At 46.4% G+C, this 20,148-nt stretch overlaps 1 protein-coding gene across 9 annotated transcripts in view; it reads left to right on the forward strand.

Moving 5' to 3' along the window:
• MSI2 (musashi RNA binding protein 2) overlaps window positions 1-20,148 on the forward strand; it is a 429,302-nt gene that overhangs the window by 133,963 nt on the left and 275,191 nt on the right. For 8 of the 9 annotated variants that reach the window (XR_004430686.1, XM_033183607.1, XM_033183612.1 and 5 more), the window contains exon 6: window positions 11,475-11,567. The exons of the other annotated variant lie outside the window; for it this stretch is intronic. Coding sequence is in view for 7 of the 8 variants with exons in the window: in XM_033183607.1 (XP_033039498.1) it covers window positions 11,475-11,567 (93 nt within the window). In the remaining variant the exon portion in view is untranslated. The remainder of the gene's footprint in view (window positions 1-11,474; window positions 11,568-20,148) is intronic. 9 annotated transcript variants of the gene reach the window in all.

The raw sequence follows: 20,148 nt of genomic DNA on the forward strand, positions 1-20,148 counted from the left end.
ATGCATAGTTTGCCTAAAATTACCCAGCTAGGACTCAAGCCCAGCAGTTTCTCGTTCAAATCCCAGGCTCCTTCTCCTCTTCTGTGGCTCTTCACCCCTCATGCTCAGGGAGGGTTTTAATGAAAAAGAATCTGAAGGCTGGACATGGTGGTTCAATCCTGTAATCCCAGCCCTTTGGGAGGCTGAGGCAGGAGGATCACTTGAAGCCAGGAGCTGGAGACCAGCCTGGGTAACATAGCCAGACCCTGTCTTTACGAAAAAAAAAAAAACAAAAAAAACAAATGTGGTGGTGTGTGCTTGTAGTCTCTTCTACTAAGGAGGCTGAGATGGGAGGATTACTGGAGCTCAGGAGTTAAGGCTGCAGTGAGCTATAATCATGCCACTGGCCTCTGGCCTGGGCGACAGAGCGAGACCCTATCCCAAAAAAGTTGGCTTTTGTTGAGGCCTCCATCCTTGCCATTTTTCCCGTTAGATGGCAGAAGCAGCTTCTTACAGAGCTCTGGCTGCATATTAGAATGTTCTGCGGCATGTTTAAAAATACTGATGCCCAGGCCTTGCCTTGAACCAATGAGATCCCTGAGGGTGGGACCCAGGTATCAGTAAGTTTTAACAACCCCCACCCCTGCACCAAGGCCATGCGAATGTGCAGCCAGAATTGAAAACCTCTGCACTACAGGAGTGTCAGTGTGTGGATTAGGTAAAACTTGCTCATCAGAAACTGATTGCCATGTACATCTGAAATATGGTAATGAAGGTAATCAAGGCTAAGGGTTGAGGCTGCCATTTGTTCTTTTCATGAAATCAACTGGAGGGTTTGGGGGATGGGGTTAACTTGGCTTTAGAACCTGCCTACCAGCAAAGTTTTTGCGCATTCTCTCCTAAGAAGAGCAGGTCAGACTGTTGCTGATGAGAACAGGCCTTGTACTGGCAGGTGACTCCCCGTTTACTGGAGGGATGGGCTCTGGAAATCCTCTCTTGGTCTGGCTTCCCTCTGAAGCTTGGTTTTCCTTAAGTTGTTGTGTATCGGAGGGTCTGTAGTCTTGGCCCTTCCTACTAACATGGTTTCTCAGCCTGTCTGTGATATTTCCCAAATGTCATGGTGAAGGACTCAGAGGTTCCCCAAGATGATAGATCAGCGGGTGGCTGTTTACTTCTGTTTACAGGGAACTTTGAGATGCTCAACTTTTGTGTAGAAACCATTTTCCCTGGTTGCTATTGAGATAAACAGAAATGTTTTGGGAAAAGAGCAATTTGGGAGCTCTGAGCTTATCACCAAGGTTGTGTGTTCCTAAATCCTGCAGCCTGGACTTGGTATGGCTTCTTTTACCCTGAGCACAGCCGATGTGAAGAGCCTCAGGCATTTCTCAGCCTGGAAATAGGCGCTGAGGAGATTCCAGCCAGGAGGAGAAGCTGGGAGAAAGGTTTGTGCTGCCGGAGACAGAACCTTTGTGTGGATGGTGTTCTCAGGGTTACAATTTCACATTTGTTGTTTCAGCTTGTGTTATTTCAGCCAGGGTCCTAGGCCTGTTCTATAGAATGGAGAAAGTGAGGCTCAGAACTGTTAAGAGACTTGACCCAACCTCATCTGAGAAACCAGGGTCAGTTATTTAGCGTGTCTCAGTATACACAGATGTGCTTGAAAATGCAAACTTCCTATTATTGTTGTATTTGTATCATTTCTGTAGGCAGAATGACCTTGGGCCCGTGCTTTAGTCATGGGGCCCTGAGACCATCATGCCATCATTTCTAGGGCCCTGCCCCTCACCGTGAGTCATCTATGCATCTTCAGAAGAATTCCACCCTGGGTGGGCGACTCGGGCTCCCGCTGCTGGAGTGACAGGCACAGATGGAAAAGACTGAGTTCATACCAGCCCCGCCATCCCGTCTGGCTCTTTCTTTCCCACCTCTTTCTGAGGTTTATTAAGAATCTGCTTTGACTGCCTTTCCCATGCTGGGGCTTTAGAGGGGCCTCTTTTGTTATGCAGAAATGCACGACTTCCTCGCAGATTCAACAACAGTGAAGGTTTCTTACTTAATTTTGCTTAATACCACTGTTGTAAAAGATTATGGGTTTTAATTGCATCAGTGTATTGGTAATCATTCAAACACTTGAGAAAGTCTTTGGGGTCTTCCCTATAGTGGGTCTGAATCGCCCTGTGGTGAGCCCTGGGGGGCACGGGTTCCCAGAGGGATGGAATGATGGAGAAACCGCCTGCGGACGCAGAGCAGCCTGGATGCCTGGGATCCGAATGACGGCTCGCCAGCCACCTCTCTCCGCAGCAGTTGATGCAGGGATCATGATCCTTAATTTCCTGTGCTTTCCAAGGCAGCCCTCATCTCTCTACCTTTGTCTGTTACCTCCCCCAGTCCCCAATAGGGCTCAGTGCTACTGTTTAGGATATTACTCTCTGATACTAATCTGTGGACAGGTCACCCCTGTGGCTGTGGCTTTTTCCCTAGGATAAGAGGAAGCAGTATTTTTTAAATTAGCCTGGGAGGGAGCCAGGTAGAGAGCTCTGAGATGAGGGTGGGGAACCTTAGCTCCCAGCTGAAGCATCCTGATCATTTCATTACAAGATCACATTCTCCTGTAGGTGAGTTTCTGTTGTTCTAATCAGAGGTAACGTTGTGCCCTATGTTGTATAATTGTGTGGAAATTATATTCCAGCCCCATATAGACAAGGACTATTTTTTTCCTTTCAATTTTAAGGCTATTTAGAGGGAATGCCAAATTGTGCTTGAACCCTGGTGCTCTCTGGCTAATAGCTATATACAGGGAGGGAGAGCTCAGAGAAACATTTGGGGTTATATTTGTAATTAGTTTCCTCTGAAGTTAAATTAATTTTAGCAATCAGCAACGTAAAATATTGTTATACCTTTTTCTGGTGGTCAACTGTGGGTGACCTGAGGCCTGTGGAATTAGATGAGGGATGAAGCGGTGGGAATGGTGGGAGGCACACTTTCTTGGACACATGGGTTTATTTTAAGTCATTTTTGCATTCAGACTCTTGGCTTAGGGATCTCTCTGGCCTGTCATTTTTTTGACAGCTTTATTTAGATATAATTCAAATACTATATAATTCATTCATTTAAAATCGTGCAATTCAATGGATTTTAGTATATTTACAGATATGTGCACCCATCACCACAGTCAATTTTAGAGTGTTTTTATTTCCTCAAAAAGAAACCACATACCCTTTAGCCAACACTCCCTTCCTCTCCCCCAGCTCTGTGCAACCACTAATTTACGTGTCTCTACAGATTTCCCTATTATGGACTTTCATAAGGATGGAATCAAATACAGGTTGAAGATCCCTAATCTGAAAATCTAAAATCCAGAATGCTTAAAAATCTGAAACGTTTTGAGTGCTGTCATGGTGCTCACGGGAAATGCTCATTGGAGCATTTCAGATTTTGGATTTTTGAATTAGAGATGCTGAACTATTGAGTATAATGCACATATTCCAAAATCCAACAACATTTGAAATCTGAAACACTTCTGGTTCCAGGCATTTCAGATAAGGGATACCCAGCCTGTGATATGTGGTGTTCTGTGTCTTGCTGCTTTCACTTGGCATAATGCTTTCGAGGTTCATCCGTGCTGCAGCATGTGTCAGTGCCTCATTCCTTTTTACAGTTGAATAATATTCTATTTATGGATGTACCACATTTTGTTTATCCATTTGTCTGTTGATGGATATTTGGGTTGTTCCATTTTTTGGCTATTACTGCCATGAACACTTGTATAAAAGTTTTTGGGTGGACATAGGTTTTAATTTATCTTGGGCATATACTAAGGAGCAGAATTGCTGGATCATATGGTAATGCTATATTTATTTATTTATTTATTTTTTATTTTTGAGATGTAGTTTCACTCTTTTCACTCAGGCTGGAGTGCAATGGTGCGATCTTGGCTCGCTGTAACCTCCGCCTCCCGGGTTCAAGTGACTCTCCTGCCTCAGCTTCCTGAGTAGCTGGGATTACAGACATGCACCACCATGCCCAGCTAATGTTTGTAGTTTTAGTAGAGATGGGGTTTTGCCATGTTGGCCAGGCTGTTCTCAAACTCCTGACCTCAGGTGATCCACCTGCCTTGGCCTCCCAAAGTGCTGGGATTACAGGTGGGAGCCACCATGCCCAGCCTGGTAATGAATGCTATGTTTAATCATTTGTGGAGCTGCCAGACTGTTCTCAAAGTAGCTGCACCATTTTAAATTTTCATCAGGAAGATCTGGCTTGTCATTTTTGCATCTTTGCTGCAAAATTAGAAAAGGTGAAGATATACCTGCTCCTCATAGTGCCCTCAATCCTCCCCTTTTTCCAATTGTGTTTTTCTTATGGAAAGAAAGAAGATGACACAGTAGCAAATGAAGGCATTAGAGCAGTGGATAGGAAGGGCAAGATTTGGATTCTCCATTTGTCACTCCATAGTCCTGTTTGATTTTGGATGCTTAACATTTCTGAGCCTTGGTTTCCTTATCTGTGGAAGAGTGGCTGGGACCTGTCGTAAGATTGACATGACTAAGTCAGGCACCTCATGGGAAAGGCATAGCTCAGGCCTGGCCCACAGATGATCTATAGTGAGGGCAGAGTATTCTAGCCATGGAAGCAGACACCAGGAAAAGGGCTTTTCCATAGGGGAAAAGCATATCTCAATAGCTCAGATTTTATTAGGCAGGAGCCTGCCCTTGTATAAACCCTGGCCTTAGTTTCATCATGTGTTTTATCAGAGGAACTTGAATCCTTGTGTCACTTTTGGGTTGCTTCTCCTTACAGGTGGCTTTGTCCTTCCCATTCCTCACTTCAAGACAGGTGTCATTTGACCATTTAAGGCAGAGATGTACTCCCCGTGGCCTCTGCTGGTGACTTGCCTTGCTTGGGTGGGTGTGATGTCCTCCTCCTCCTTAATTGATAGAGTTTGCATGTGGACTCTGGCTCTGCTGTCACCAAAAAAAGGTGAGGTCAAGGCACTGGTGTCCTTGGGCTTATCCCAAATAGATCTCTGTATTAGTTTTGTGGCACAGCTGTAACAAATTACCACACACTGATTGGTTTAAGAACTAGAAGTAGGCCAGGCGCAGTGGCTTATGCCTGTAATCCCAGCACTTCGGGAGGTCGAGGTGGGAGGATCACGAGGTCAGGAGATCGAGACCATCCTGGCTAACACTCTGAAACCCCGTCTCTGCTAAAAATACAAAAAATTAGGCGGGCGAGGTGGCGGGCGCCTGTAGTCCCAGCTGCTTGCGAGGCTGAGGCAGGAGAATGGCGTGAACCCGGGAGGCGGAGCTTGCAGTGAGCCGAGCTCGCGCCACCGCACTCCAGCCTGGGCCTGGGCGACAGAGGAAGAGTCCGTCTCAAAAAGAAAAAAAAAAAAAAGAAGAAGAAGAAATAGAAATATAGTCTATTATAGTTCAGGAGTCCAGAAGTCTGAAATCAAGGTGTCAGCAGGACTGGTTCCCTCTGGGGCCTCTGTGGGAAAAACTGTCCCATACCTCTCTCCTGGCTTCCACTGGTGGCCAGCAATTCTTGGTTTGCAGACCCATCACGCAAGGCTCTGCCTTCGTCTGCACATGGCCACCTTCTTTCTGTGTCTGTTTGTCCTCTTCTTGGAAGGACACCCGTTATTGGATTTAGGGCTTACCGTACGTCCAGGATGACTTTGTCTCAAGATTCTTAACTAATTACATCTGTAAAGACCCTGTTTCCAAATAAGGTCACTTTCTGAAATTCTGGATGGACATGAATTTTGGAGGGACTCTATTTGATCCACCCCAGTCTCTTTTCCACATGTGATCCTTGAAACACTTGGAGAAGATGCCCCAATACCTGACCTGTGTTCTGATTTTGCAAGCTAAGTCAGTTTGCCACTGGATTCAGATGTGATGGTGATAGTAGTTATGGTAGTGATGAAGGTGGCAGGAGGGTGGCCCTGAGGATGATGGTGGTGGAGTTGGTGGTGGCAAGAATGGTAGTATTGGCAGTTGTGAGGGTGAGGGAGGATGGGAAAAATATGGGGAGAAGTAGGGATTTTAGAGGGCAGGTCCCTTAAATGAAACACCTTGGGGAATGGAGCCTTGGAGTTTAGGAGTTCTGTGATCTCAGGCAGCCCTGCTTGAGGGTCTGCCATGCAAAGATTGGACTTAATTCTCAAATGCAGACTGATAGGAGAAGACTGCCATATTGGCAGATACATAGGATTTCATCCTGGGTTCTGAATGTTGTGAGCACTTTCGTTCTTCAATGTCCCTGGACAGGATGGGGTAACAGACAGAGCGCTTGTCTGAGCCTGGGAAAGCTGTCCTCCTAACTAGCTGCCTTGCCTTAACTAGCACACGAGTCATCTCACTGGGACTTGACTTTTCCATCTGCACAGTGGGGAGGATGAACTAGAAGGTTTACAGCATCCTACCCACTGCTAGCATTTTAACACCTTTCCTGGGCTTTCTCCACCTTGGGGTTCCCACAGATGAGGCATCATCTGCAGACAAGCTTGTGTTCTTGGGGAGTGAAGATGGCTTACATTTTTTCATCATGGGAAATTTGAACTCTTTTAAGGAACATGATAATAGCCAGAGCTAATTTAATTTCTGTGGGCCTCTCTCATACTCATTTAAGGCTCTCCAGAGCCATTTCCTGCCTTTTCATGTATTTGTTCGGATTAAGAAATATTTGTGTTTTTTTGGTGTTTGTTTTGTTTTTGTTTTCCTTGTGTGATAACGAATATCTTTAGGCCAGTGCTGTTGGAATTAAGTTTTCCCTTTAATCTCATTTTTAAAAGTAGTTTCTCTTTTCTAACCTCCCCTTATCCCACTCTGCCTTCAACACACACACAAAACACACACAGCACACATACCACACACACACACACACACACACACCCCATTTGCTTTATCCTATTTTATAAAAATACAAACAGTGGCCCCGTTCCTAGTGACCATTTCTGATAGAAACACATTTTTTAAAAGGGAATTTTTTAAACATAAAAAGCCAGCTCTCTGTTTAGAGGCAGGGAGGTGGAGTGCTCTTTGCAGCTCTGGTTAGTACTGGCTTTGGCCAGTTCTTACGTGTAAACAGCAATTTTCCGAACTGGAATGGGTGCTGGGGTTTTCTTTATGGAGCCAAGGGGTATGTGGAGAGCAGCGGTGTTTAGTTAAATTACAGGTCTAGATGCAGAACTTTCCAGCAATGATTTGTGAGAGCCTGAACACTCCCCACTGCCCTTTGTGCACACGGGCAAGAGCGCGCACACGCACACGTGCACACCTCCTGCTTCCCAGAGTGACACCTTAAACCATAAAAGGAGGGGTGCCTGCTGGGAGAGGGGGCTGTCCCCACATGGTGCAAGGCTGTCGGGTAGGTATCTGGTGTCTCTAATGGTGGGAAGCACTCACATACCCAAATGTTATCTGCAACCTCTCCACTAGAAACTCTAAGCAAAGGAAATTTAAGATCAGTTTCCTAATGGATTTTGGACTGAGCTCCCTGAAACAGATGGGTGGCTCTCCATCTCGGTTCACTGTGGAGCTGAGTGGGGCCATCTGAGCATTTTGGGATGCAGTGACTGCTTCCTTGTACCCTGTATGGGTACTCTACTGGTGTTAAGGCTGCAGGCTAGGAAACAGCTACCTGAAGGGCCGATCATAGGAGGAAAACAGGTGGCTCTGTCTTCAGTGAGTAAAGAGGATTTTTTTTTTTTTTTTTTAATAACCCAAAAGGAATATAGAGCCCGGGGTCCTAGGAACCTTGTCCAGCTCACTGTATCCAGGGTTAAAGCTACGGGGATACTGAATGGTTCCTTAGGCAAATAGAGGCCAAGACTCAAGGAGTGGGACTGGAGTTGATCCAAACACACACCCATGCATGTGCATGTACATGTGCGTGCACCCTCACGTGTCCATAGAAACCTTGCATAGTATTGATGGGAATTAGAGGACCTCCATTTAGCCCCACTGAGAGTCAGGACACAACATCCCAGCCCCAGCCCCTTCCTGCCCTCCTCAGTAGCCATGGAGATGGCAAGGAGACCGAGAGAAGAATGTGTGAGTCTAGGGTCCTCTGCCTCCCATGTCCCTCACCAGAATGTAAATTGTGGAGCAGGCCACAGTCCATTTGGCAGTCATGCTGGCAGGATTCTCAAAGTAAATCACTTCCATTTCCCCCAGCACGCCCCTGGCGGGAGAGGTCACTGCGCCCAGCCCTGTCGCCCCTGCAGCTGTGCTCCCTTCTCCTAAAGCCGAGACACTGGTGAGCAGCTAACCAAGGGTTGCCCATGTTTCCACTGGCCTTTTCACGTTTGGAAGGTTTTGATTAAAACACTTTCTTTCAGTGTTTGCTGAGGAGGAGGATGTTTTAGTAACTTGGACGTTTTGGTGCATTGTCTGGGACCTGGAATTTCTCATCCTTCTTTTTTAAAAAAAAGTATTTTGAAGGCTTTTTGGGGACTGTGTAGAGTTATAGCTGGATGGCTGCCTCCGTGTTTAGGGCTCTGCCTAGGCAGGTTTATGGCTATAAGGCAACGGTGGAGGGTGTATGAAGAGATATTTTCGTTTCACCAGTTACTGGGGAATGAACAATCTGTTGACTTCTGTTATTTGGAATGAAGACATGTTGTTTGTTGAATTCTCTGGGTCCACATGAACGTTTGGAATATAGACAGGACTGCTGTATACCCGCCTGACTCTCAACAGTGTGTAAATGAGACCGTGGGGTTCAGGTTATAGTATGGCTCTCTAGAGTTTCTTCAAGTTGAGAACTCTACTAGTACATGTTGGTAGATCACATTAGTGTTTCTTTACAGATATTTAATTACTTGGCTGGGGTAAGGGAAAAAAAGGAATGAAAAATCTACAATTAAACTATTGGGAATCTTTGCCCCATCTAAAAGCATGTAGAGATGCAGGAAAGTGTTTTTGAAATTATAGTGGAAGACAATAGGGCAGTAAGAGATGCCCTTTCAAAGGCACATTTTTGTGTAATGTGTCTTTTCGCTGCGTGTTCAGTTCTGAGCTTGACAGATGAATCTAGTAACTGACTTGGGATTCAGTTACAGTAGCCATTTATTTAGTGACTACACAGTGCCCTGCTAGACACTTGGGCGTATGTTACTTAATTTACTCCTAACAGGAACCTTGTATGGTAGGCTAATCATTATATCTTCGTTTTATAGTGGATTACATTCCACATTCTATTAGAATGTAAGCTCCAGCACCTTGCACTTAATGTATCTGTTGAATGAATACATTAGGAAAGTTAGCTTAGTAAAATTTGGTGATTCATGAGTGTAGGGAGAGATTTAAATCTGGAAAGGGCTTGATGGAATTTTGCCATTCAAGTGACCTTGATTTACCAGGGAGACTTAAGGAATGGGTGAGAAGGGAGATGGACAATAATGAGTGAGCATAAGAGGCCTACCAGGTCATGAGAGGTACTTGGAGCTCAGTGCTGTGCACAGTTGTAGGATCTTCATAGAGTTTTTCACATGCACCAGCTCATCTAATCCCCCATTCATCTGAAAAGAGGTGAAAAAACAGTCAATCCCAGCTTTAAACACACGAGCAAGCCACTGCTTCGTTCTAATAGGTAGGAGGAAGTAGGGAGTACATGGTATACTGAGTTGTTAGAACAACGTCCTCTGTGGACGGTCTATGACAAGGATATTTAAGTTTGGAGTCAACCAGCAGGCTGTGGTGGCCTGTGTCTTCTGTGGGAGCTACTAAGCTAAAGGAAGAGCTCCCTGAAGTCTGCCAGCCTCTCTGCATCATGGCTATGGTGCTCATGGATTCATTGGAATTGGGCATTAGGTGGGACCTTGGAGCCCTGGCCCAGCATCTCATGCTGCAGAAAACTCATACATAGGAGGAAGCGAGTCCTGCCCAGGGTCACACCCAGAGTTAGACCCAGGAGCTGAATTTCCAGTACCCTACAGCACAGTCTGCCAGTAACCACTGTGCCCCCTGGTGTCACTCACCTCAGGCTCCTGTTGAGGTGGGTTGGTTCACTCATTCACTCAGCAGATGTGCCGGGAGCCTCTGTGATGACTGATCCAGGCAGCCATGGCTCCTGTGCTTCAGCATCCTACATCACATTGAGTTGCAGTAGACACAGATGACATTGTGTGTTGATTATATGCCAACAAACTGGTCAGACCCTCACCCATCAAATTCTACAATTTTGTATTGTGACCATAAAACTAAAATGGCACATAGTCTAAACTCAGTTTAGAACTGAGTTTTATTTTCTTGATTTTGAACGAAATCAAGAAATTTATTTTCTTGATTTTGGCTCCTACGTGTAAGATTTTGTCTTCCCACTCTGAACAGTTAATGTCATTCTCCTTTTATTTTTTTTTTATTGTGACAGTAAAACTAAAATGGCACATAGCCTAAACTCAATCTTTAGAAAGAAATTTATTTTCTTGATTTTTGGTTCCTATATGTAAGATTTTGGTTCCCACTCTGAGCAGTTAATGTCATTGAGCTTCCTACTCCTTTGGCTTTGAAGCTGGTGGGATTCAGAAATGTGGCCACATTTTTTTCACGCGTGCATCCACAAAACACTCAGTGTTGGCTTCTATGTGCCTGATGCTGTGCCTGGCCTGGTGGAGGATTTGTAGAGGAGTCAAGAGCTTATTGTCTGGAGGAGGAAGTAACTTCACACAAGGTGGAGAGCAGTGAGTGCTAAGACAGAGATATAGAGGCACTGTTAGGGGATTTCAGAAAAGGGTGGACTAGCTCCTGGCTGGAATGATAAATAACTATTTTGAGTTTTGGAGAAATGTGCTGGATCCTGGAGGAAGGTGACAATTTGCGGTAGTTAGGTTTAGGAGTGGAGAGGCACCCCCGAGGAGAAGGACCTGCAGGAACAAAGGTGTAGGGATCTGGGGATTAGCTGGGCTTGACTGGGTGCAGGGTGAATCAAGGTGAATCACAGGAAATCAAGAGGAGGAATCCTGGACAGAGCTTGCAGGATGGTCCTCAGGTTGCGAGGTCAGCGTCTGTGTTGCTTGCAAACGTATACCAGCACCTAACTCAAACAGCTCAGCGTAGACAGTCTGCGCATAGTTTTGAATCATGTGCATTTCTTGTTGACAGGTGTTGTGGATAGTTTCTGGGCAGCAGTTTTTATGCACTTAGGTCTGTTTTATTGACATCTCTTAGCTTTAAAATAGCTTGACATGTGATTTTTCTGTTTTTGCTAGTCCATCAGAATGAAGTTGTGTGTTGTGGCCAATGAGGTTCTGAAGTCTCTGTGTCTGTATGAAACTGAGACTTTTAGGTTGCCATCTGAATGCCTGAGATATGCAGAGTGACTGTCTCTAGCATCCTTAGACATCTAAACGCCCGTGTCGTGCAGCCTGAATATATCTAAAATTGCCTTCCTAGAGAAATGTGGAAAGCGGTTTCTTTCAGCAGCCTCTTGAGCACTGCTTTAGATAACCTGGTTCACCCATGCCTTTCTCTTGTCATTTCTTGCAGATGGTCACAAGAACAAAGAAAATATTTGTAGGCGGGTTATCTGCGAACACAGTAGTGGAAGATGTAAAGCAATATTTCGAGCAGTTTGGCAAGGTAAGCGCTGGATGGGGTTGGATGGCACATGCCAGAAGTAGTCTCGTCAGTCCTAAGAAGAGGCTGCCGTGGCCCCCGCCCCTGCTACAGCTGTGTCCTCAAGAACCTTGTCCTTGAACCTGGCCATCATGATTTAAGTGAAATTCAGCAGAAGCTGAGATAGAAGAGTCTGGCTTGCATTTGGTGTGATGTCCCACGTGCTGGCAGGAGCAGACAGAGTGGCCTTTTAGAGCAGTTTTGCTGGCGTTTGCTGCCACGTGGGGCCTGGGCCGGGAGCTGGTGGTGACGGTGCCTGGGGAGGGATGTGGGGCTGTGACTTGCAGGGCAGGAGCTCCCACAGAAGCTGCTAGAGGCCTGCAGGTTGGTGCTGGGCTTCTCCCTTCTGTGCCTGTTTGGAAAATGCATTGAGCGCTGAGACTCCCTGGGGCCCTTTGCAGCTGAACCCTCCCCTGTCAAATGCCCAAGGAGACTCAGAAAAGATGCGAGGCCGGTACCTGTCAGCATTCTCTGACTTGAATGTCTGTGGAGACAGCAGTAAAATTATCCCCTGGGTTCTGCTTCTGGAACAGACTGGGACCAACCCAAGAGCCCCCCAGCAGCCAGGAAACGGAGTGTGAGAAGGTGTGTGTATGATAGAGAGAGTCAGACAGATAGATAGGACAGGTCACCATGGGTGATGTGTTTAATTTGGCCTCTTTCTAGTGGGTGAAGGGAGATGGTGCCTTGAGAGTGGGTTCTTGCTGAGGATGACACATTCCTTAGATGGCCCTGTTGCCTTAGTGGGGCTGACCCTTGTTGGCTTTTGTGTATACCACCCTCCTCTGGCTCCTGTGGAAACGGCAGATTCAAGGAGGCTGTGTCCTGCGTCTTTGAGTAATTGTGGATATTGCGTGGGAGCCCAGGTCTGGAATAGTCCCCTCCTGCACAGGTCTGGGTCTTCCTTGCTGAAGGGCTGACGTGGGAGAGAGCTGCTGAGGCGTCCTGAGAAGACACAGTGCCCATGCCAAGCTCCGTCACTTGTTCCTCCCACGATGGCTGTCGTGTTTGCCATGGGTACAAAGGCACAGCCGCCCACTGGCCAGGCTGAAGGTTCTGTGCTGTTGGTTTGCCCAGGGTGATGGGCAGCTATGACCCTGTCCCCAGGTGTGACCTTTGTGAACTACTGTCTGGGATGAGGGCCATGACCTTTATTCAGCCTCAAAATGGAGATGTTCTTGTCTCTGGTATTAATTTCTGCCTGGATAGGAGACCATGCAACAAAGAGAAAGCCAGCCTCCTCCAGCCCAGCCTTGCATTCTGAGTGGCTCTGAGCTGCCCTTCCAGGTTGGTTTTGAAAAGGCCTCCTCCATGGCCCTTCCTGGTGTTGTCCGCTGGGGATGGATTCATTCTGGCTGGGTCTAAAGAATAGCCAAGTGTGCTGATGACTGTGTACGTTACAGCACTTCTCTCTCCCAGACTGATTTAAAGCAGTCAGGGGGATTTGTCCAGCCCCCAGCCCCACCCTGCCTAGGGAGAGGGATTGGAAGTAATTAAACGAGACAGGTCCGGCTTGCATAATGGAAAGCTCTGGAGGATGAGCCCTGTTTGGTATCTTTCTGCTTTTAAAACAAGTCCAGGGGTAGTGTTTGCAAACTTGAAGTGGGATTTCTTTTTCGAGCCATAACCTGCCTTGGAATCTCGTGGGCCTATTTGTGTCAGGAAAGTCGGTGCTGCCCAGATGGGCTTTTAGAGTATTCCAAACAGGCTTCTACTTGCCAACACGTAGCACATCTCTGCACGTCCCCAAGCCTTGGTTTCTTTCTCTCTCTCTCTTTCTTCCTTTCTCTATTTCTGCTTCTCTCTCTGTTGTTTTTCATTAACACTTGTCATTGTGACCCAGTATGCCTGCAGTAAGATACACTGCAAGCTTTGGCCATGCCCACAGTGGCCACCATTGCTGCCCTTAGAACAGTTGTCCTTTTGTCTGAGAAGCAGTCACAAACCATCTTCCCTGGCATGGCACTTGCCGGGTCTGAAGCTGCCCAGTTAATTTTGCAGTAATGTTTGTGGACTCTGGCGGGATGTGCAGACTTATCAAGTGTTTTATTAAAAGACTAAGGAGGCTTTTGAATGTGTCAAAGTCATAATGCTCTTCAATGCTCATATTTTAGTAGCTTTTTTTTTTCATACATAGGCTCTGTGCATTATTTGTGTCTGTCTTCAGAATAGCTTATTTCTCATTTGGCTGGTGGCTGGTGTTACTGTATGTGTCCCCTTGGGCAGGACTCACCACCTCTCAGGATTCTGGTGTAACTTATTTGAATCCAGAATGATCAAAGTCAGGGAGACTCTGCTGCTGGGCCTTGGGAGCAGTACAGTGAGTAAATCCAGTGGTTGTGAAAGGAGGTAACAAGTAAATTGACAGACTGCCTCTCCCCTTCGGTGCTTTATGTTCTCGTTGCAGGAAACAGAATTAATGTGCACACACACACTTGCATGAAGTATATTCACACACATGTGCACACCCCTGTGGACACACATTTCTAACTGTGTGAAATTGTTTTGGACTATCTTTAACCGACTGCAATTTAATGAGATGTAATTTCGTTATTTATAGTGAGTGCAAAGTGTGGGATACTAGGCCAGGCCATTTATTCACATTATCTCATTTAATTTTTCTCTGGGGGGCTGGTAGTGTTATTCCCCAGGTTGCAGACTGTTAAGTGGGGTCTTGGTGGGATTGTCTCTTGGACTCAGGGTCACAGCCCTCCAGGAGGTAGAGCTGGGTGTGAACTCCCCCTCCAGGCTTGTCTGATAACAGCATCTGAACTCTCCACCCTGTTCCCACTGCTGATCAGTCCCCAAGATGGACTGAGGGTGAGCAGGAGGCAAAGGACAGGAAGATATTGTGCCCTTCCGTGTGCCCCGGAGTGCTGGGGACCTGGACATTCATCACCTCTTTTTACCTGTGCAACAGATATTGGTATCATCCAGTCCATTTGGTGAAGGTAGACAGTCAGGGCCAGGGAGGCTGAGTGTCCGCAGAGGTCACCCAGGTAAGACAGTGTAAGAGCTAGAATTTACACGCTACTTCCTTTTCCTCCAAGTCTAGAACTTTCCTTTCACAGCCTCCATGCAAGGTGTACCACTCTCTTTTTAGGTCTCCTTGCCGTCATTCCTCTCCTCCCCATCCCACCGTGCCCGAGGTGGCAGCTGCTTCAACTGTTTATTTCAGGTGGCAATCAAGATGGGTAAGACTGTTATCAAGGGGCTGAGCTAAGGGAGTTTAAATATGTCATTACTGTAAGTGGAGTGGGTACAGAATGACACACCGGGAGCTTTAAATAACTTAAATTGGAGGCTTGTAAACTCTTTTGTGTTTTTCTTCCACCTTCCTCCCAGAAAATTCACCCCCTCTTCCCCCAGGTTAGAGACATCGTTACTTGTTTATATTTAAGATGAGGTCACGAAGCATGGCCACTGGCGTAAGGACTCTGCCAACTGAGGCATGGCCACTGGCGTAAGGACTCTGCCAACTGAGGTTAACAGCTAACACGTTGGCAGAATCCACACGTCACCATGAGCTACCCAGGGGTGAGGATGGCCACTCCCACCTCCAGGTAGATGTTCCGGTGTTGTCTGACCTTGGAGAAGGGTAAGGCAGCAGATACTCCAGGGCTTCATGCTGGGCCTGACAGTGGACTGACTTCCTCGGGACAGCTTGACAGGTTGTTCCTTTGCTGGCCTCAGTTTCTCTTCTCAGGAAAGGGGTTGGAAAACATAAAAAGGGCCAGATAGTAAATATTTGCAGCTTTGCAATCCGTGTAGTCCTTGTTGCAGCTACTCACTTCTGCTCTTGTAGGATGAAAGCAGCCATCGCCAGCAGGTAAACAGATGCATGTAGCTGTGTGCCAATAAAACTTTATTTACAAAAACAGGTGATGAACCAGATTTGGTCTGTGGACCATAGTTTGCCGACCCCTGGACTGAATGATTCCTAAGGTTAGTTTTAAGCTTGAAAAGTCAGTAATGTAGTAAAGTATTCAAACATTAATAGGATGGATAGATTATAATCTAAGGTATCTATAGGCTATAACCAAAATAATACATTGTCAGTAGTAATAAGCACGGTATATAATCAGCAGTCTAAACCATGTTAGAGTTTATTTTGGGACTTCATGACGCAGGGACTGTGAAGGGATTCTTTATTTGGAAAAAGCCACTATTTATAAACTGGAACTTCATCCTATGAGTAAGAGCCAGAAAAACTGTTATAGTATTTCCATCTCCGTATTTCACCGGCTAGATGTAATTAATGAAACTCGGAATTTTTTTTTTTTTTTTTTTTTTTTTGAGACGGAGTCTGGCTCTGTTGCCCAGGCTGGAGTGCGGTGGCCGGATCTCAGCTCACTGCAAGCTCCGCCTCCCGGATTTACGCCATTCTCCTGCCTCCGCCTCCCAAGTAGCTGGGACTACAGGCGCCTGCCTCATCGCCCGGCTAGTTTTTTGTATTCTTTAGTAGAGACGGGGTTTCACCGTGTTAGCCAGGGTGGTCTCGATCTCCTGACCTTGTGATCCGCCCGTCTCGGCCTCCCAAAGTGCTGGGATTACAGGCTTGAGCCACCGCGCCCGGCCGAAACTCGGAATTTTTGAGGTCCAGGTTTTACTATGAAGATCCTTTTACTGTGTGCTGTTTCTGAATTGGAGTTACTGGTGCTAAGCTTTCTGATGCATTTTACAATGTGCTTCTCAAGGATGTCAAGTGAGATGGTTGGCAAATCTATTATGTAGGTGATGAGGCTGATGTTGAGAAAGGTGAGGAAGTTCTCCAAGATCACACAGCCCATGCTGAGGAAAGCCTGGATAGTCACTTGTTTGTGTACAACCTACCCCTCACCCCTTTTTCCTGTTTATAAGCCCCACCTCCCACTTTACCACCAAGCAGCCTCTTTCTCAGAAGGAGCAGATTTTGTTCATTTGTCAAAAACGGTGATGTACAGTAATTTGTTTTACTGTCCTGGGTTTCTTAGTGGACGTTATCTGTGTTCCTGATTTCATACACACAGGAATGATGTATATAGGCCATTCCAAAAAATGGCAGGTAAATGATGCTCCAGATATGCCCGTGCAGACCCTGAAGACGAGGCAGCCTGTTCTGCACTGTTCTCCCGGCAGAGTCACCCGGAAGAGCCCAGCCTGGTAATTAAAACGCACTGGATCAAAGACACTCCACATACACGGGCTTCCTCCTTCTCCCCTTCAGGCCCCTCCTTCAAGTACCGGTTGCTTAAATTCTCACTTATAGGATTTCGGAGATCAAAAAGAGGCCTTTAAACTTAATGAATTCTCGGCTTCGTCCCGGATGGAGCGGTTCCGCACCTTTCAGCTGTTCCCGGCAATGATAGAGCAGCTCAGTGCCGAGCTCGCTAGGTAATTCTCACTTTCTAGAACTCCTGTGAAAGCAAAGCAGCCCGCATTTGGAGGCTTCCAATTATACTTCACATGGTGAACTGTGTAATTAGTTTGGAAGACTTATGCTTAGTCATTGGTTTATCCTAATCGGCTTTGGCTTTCCCCAACAACAAAGTGAGCTTATTTTGCTAAGCTGAAACGACTCTGCACCCTTTGTTCCTGCCTTTTATTGTGCCATTCCTTTCATTCTGTGTTACTGCCAAAGTTCTGTTTCATTAGGCCTACAAGTCATTTCCAATTCAGTGGGCTGCTACAATCCGGCCTTTATCACGGGCTGCTCTGGTTCCCATGTCCCTTCTGGGCCAGTGCCCGAGTTTGTGGTTTGACATGAGGGCTTTAACCCCTTCCTGTGCCAGCCCCTCACTGTGGTGGCCCGGAGGAAAAGGCCTTCCAGGAAGCGGCGTGGAAAGTTAACGGCTCTTGAGGTCTCGTCAAAGTGGGAGATCCCTGTGGAAACCAGGTTAAAGGATCCTTGGAGCCCTTTGCGTCGGATTGGGGCTGTGTGGGGGCCCATAAAAGTTAACTTGAGCTCCGGGGAGCGGTGCGTGAAAGCTTTTTGGGGGAAGAAAAAAGAAAACAGGAGTGAAATGGTTTTTTAATGTAATGAGACCTTCCCGTTTATCCAGCCAGTGTGGGCGATCGTTGGAGAGTGCGGACCGAGAAGTGCTGAGTGCCTGTGACTTCCCAGCTCCAGGGTTTTCTGTGCAGGTGCGAAGCTGCATTCATGGCCCCCATTCAGATGCCCCTTTTGATACTGTGTGTGTGAGGAGAGTCATACCTGGTATGTGTGAGGAGAGTCATACCTGGAATAAAAATCTCATAAAGCCCTTTGAAATTTAAAAGGCATGAGATCTGTGAGAAGATAAATAAGCCTGAGAGTGGACTGTGATCCTCAGGTAGTGTTTTCTTGCTTTAAATGTGTGTCATAGATAAACAGAGCTCTGTGCCGTGTGGTTCTCTCAGAGGAGGCCTGGAAAACAAAAGTCTTATGTGTCCTTTGTGGACATCTGAGCTCCCATGAGGCTTCGTCCTCTGAAGTGGTTTGTGCAGGTGGGTTGCCCGGGGAGTGGTCAGCCTCCCGGGCCTCACCCCGTCCTCTGCTCCACCTTTCTCTGGAGAGCCTGGGTGTTGCTCTTCAGACCTTCTTCAACGACAATTGTAGGCTGGACCAGGAAGGACCATGTGCTCTCTCTTCCCTGGCTGAAGGCTACTTTTGTGTTTAAATTTTCTTCCTCTAATGGCCCAGAACAAAGCCAACACTGTCCCCATGTTTTATTAATTTTCTGCCTGGTTTGTGTCAGCTTCTCCCTCTAGAAGTGTGTCATAAGGGGAGGGGACTTTATTTGCCCCTTGACCCCTGGCCAGGCTGCTCAGTGGGAAACAGCACAGTGCGTAGACAGGAGAATCCTGCTTCATCTGCCTCCTCCACCTTCTAGGCCAGGTGGCAGAGGCAAACAAGCCTTACCCATGAGTAATATGATCCCGGGGGGTTGCAGGTAGACCCTCCTGCTGAACAGCTTTGTGTTTTCCTGGTAAACTTTTCCTCCGTAGACTGATTTCGGCTGAAGCCAGTGGAGGTTACCGAGTTCTAAAGATTGAGCACCCTAACGTCACTTCCCTTAAATTTTCGTATTTTTGCTTCAAAAAGGAGATCCTGAAATAGATAGTGGGTTTCTAGGAAAACTTCCCATTTCCCTCTTAGTATATAAAATATAGCCAGCTGTTGTTAGGCAAAGGTATCAGACAGTATTATTGCTCTGTTAACAGTGTTTTAAAATATACAAATAGAAGAATAGGATGCCTTCTGGGTAGCAAGCTGGGAAAACTTTGAGATTATGCTTATCAAATGCCACGTGCATTTGCATAGTAGGTAGAGGAACAAGGCTCAATAGAAGAACAAGGCTCAAACTTCAGCTTTGCTGTTTGACCGCATTTCCTGGTATGATTTAGCTGTATTTACTTTTTCTGCTGGGGCAAGGAGAGGAGACCCAGCGGTCGGGGAGCCCTTGGGCACAAAGGAGTTAATGAGCCCTGTGTGGGTAGGGGCGGGGGTGGGTATGAAGTCCTTCCACCAGCTCACCTTCCCAGAGTCCTCCTGGGCCCTCTGAAGACGTCACTTACAATGGAGTTGTTAGCATGAGAAAATAAAGCCTTTTTCTCCTTAGATGTAGTTCAGTGGGAACTGAAAGTGTACCAGAAATCATGGTTCAAGCTTGTGCCAGTGGGTGCAAGGGGTGGTTCTTATGGAAGAGAAAGCACAGTTCATTTAGACTTGGCATTGAAATCGAACTCTGTTGTTCGGTGGAGTGAACATTGATATGGAGATTCCCGCCTGCCCCCCACCATCAGTAGGATACCCCCTTATACAGGTCCTGTATGCTTTTATTTTTCTTCCATTTTCCTTCTTTGTTTTCTTCTTTTGTCCTCTTAGAAATAGTCTCTCTGTAGACTGGCCGGATTTGTCGAGTTACCACCCTCTAAATTTTTACAGCCCCGTATATTCAGACTTGGTATTTGTGAATTAGCTAAAAGTGGGCTGCCAATCTGTACTTTATTTACATTCGAAGCCGTATTAGTGAGAGCCCCAGAAAAAAATGTTGATATGCAGGAAGAGGCCGAAGGGTTGAGTTTCTGACTGTTGCTAACCTCACCACTGCCTTTAAAACCAATCGTGAGGCACACGGATGATATTTAATAGCTTTTAGCTGATTATTTTTCTTCTCCTCCTCTTTCTTTTCTATCCAAGTTGACCTGGGTGTACTTGAGCGGAAATGAAGTCATCCAAATGCTGAATTAGAATAATCACAGGCCTCTAAGAATGAAATGGAAGCAGAGATTAAATGGCGGAGGAAAAGCTGGCATTAATAAGGACCAGGAAAACTTTGCATAAAATAAATAGGAGATGGAATAGATTGAATTTGTTTATGCTGCTTCCATTTCTTCCTCCACTTTGTGTTGTCTTCCTAAGTTGAGTTACTGGCAAAGTGGGATTTGATTTGCTGCAAGGCCACATACCTTCTGCAGCCTAGGTGATGGGCCTTTCTTCTTTGTGGGACTTTTGTGTGACCATTGATGTTTCCAGGAAGGAAGAATCTGATGGAGGGGCTGTTACCATGAAGGGTTGATGATT

The sequence above is a fragment of the Trachypithecus francoisi genome, unplaced genomic scaffold (genome assembly GCF_009764315.1).
Source record: "Trachypithecus francoisi isolate TF-2019V2 unplaced genomic scaffold, Tfra_2.0 Lachesis_group20, whole genome shotgun sequence".
Lineage (NCBI taxonomy): Eukaryota > Metazoa > Chordata > Mammalia > Primates > Cercopithecidae > Trachypithecus > Trachypithecus francoisi.